Source organism: Aphanomyces astaci, assembly GCF_000520075.1.
Source record: "Aphanomyces astaci strain APO3 unplaced genomic scaffold supercont1.82, whole genome shotgun sequence".
Taxonomy (NCBI): Eukaryota; Oomycota; class Saprolegniomycetes; order Saprolegniales; family Verrucalvaceae; genus Aphanomyces; species Aphanomyces astaci.
In genome coordinates this window covers 210723-211709 of record NW_009798345.1, presented here as the reverse complement: position 1 = coordinate 211709, position 987 = coordinate 210723, and the positions used below count along the sequence as shown (strand labels likewise).

At 53.2% G+C, this 987-nt stretch overlaps 1 protein-coding gene across 1 annotated transcript; it reads left to right on the top strand.

Annotated features, from left to right (window-relative positions):
- Positions 1-390: 390 nt before the first annotated feature.
- On the top strand, positions 391-834 carry H257_16233 (hypothetical protein; the record flags this gene model as incomplete). Its single annotated transcript, XM_009844597.1, has 2 exons — positions 391-459; positions 718-834. The coding sequence occupies 2 exons, from the start codon at positions 391-393 to the stop codon at positions 832-834; spliced, it is 186 nt and encodes a 61-aa protein (XP_009842899.1).
- Between the last annotated feature and the right edge of the window lie 153 nt (positions 835-987).

The following is a 987-nucleotide window of genomic DNA, read 5'->3' as shown; positions in this document are numbered from 1 at the left end:
CGCACACATCAAGAATCAAGCTCTACGCTGAAGACAGCTTTGAAGTGACCGAAGAAATCCTCGAACACGTTTCCGAGCAAGGGATCATGCTGAAGGTCAAGTCCATCGCGGGACGCAAGTTTGTCCCGGATGTGAAGCCTTCATGCTGGAAGTGCTTTGGGAAGGTTTTGAAGATATCGAGTCCTCATGGGAACCGCTGCAGAAGCTCATGCATGAATGCCCAGCCGTGGTGAGGAACTGCGTGGAAGGCGTGAAGACAGCGAGCGAAGGCGATGCATTACTCAAGGCGATGAAGCAAGCGAAAGCGAAGAATTAGCGAGGCCCAAGTGTGTCCGGCGGGACATGGCTTGGGGTGGGTGTTGTGGTGGGCGACTTAATCCAAGTCCCGCCATGACACAGGTGGGCCTCAACCGAGGCCACCGGGTGCCGACCCTTGGCGAACCGACACGAAAAGGCATAGTATTACTAGTAGTATTACTAGTAGTACTAGGACGTAGAAAACAGAACACCTGTCCCAGCCAACTGCCAGAATCTCACTCTTGGTTCTGCAACGTCGTGCTAACGTCAAGTCAATCAAGTGTGTGGTTTGCAGGGAGTCGGCACTCCCCCATTTGGTTGTTTGTGTTGGCACTGGCGTGGGAAACAAACACACCAACATTCACAGGTCAACGAAAACAACTTGGGCACCCAATCGAAAAGTTGGCGCCGTGTGTAAAGGCCCTTATCCGAGACGTGCGGACGTACACTGACAAGTGCAACGGGTCGTTGCGACCGGTGCCCATCGCTCGCGACAACGTCGATATCGATACCTCTTTGCACCCCCGTGCTAGTTGACTCGACTACTACGAGTGCCCCAAAGACGGCAATGAAAACACCCGAGCGGAATGGTACGACCCAACGAAGGAAAACCATTTCAAGGTGCGAACAACATAGGATTGGGTTCAACCCATATCTCGAATGCGACACGACCATCCACGTCACGAACGA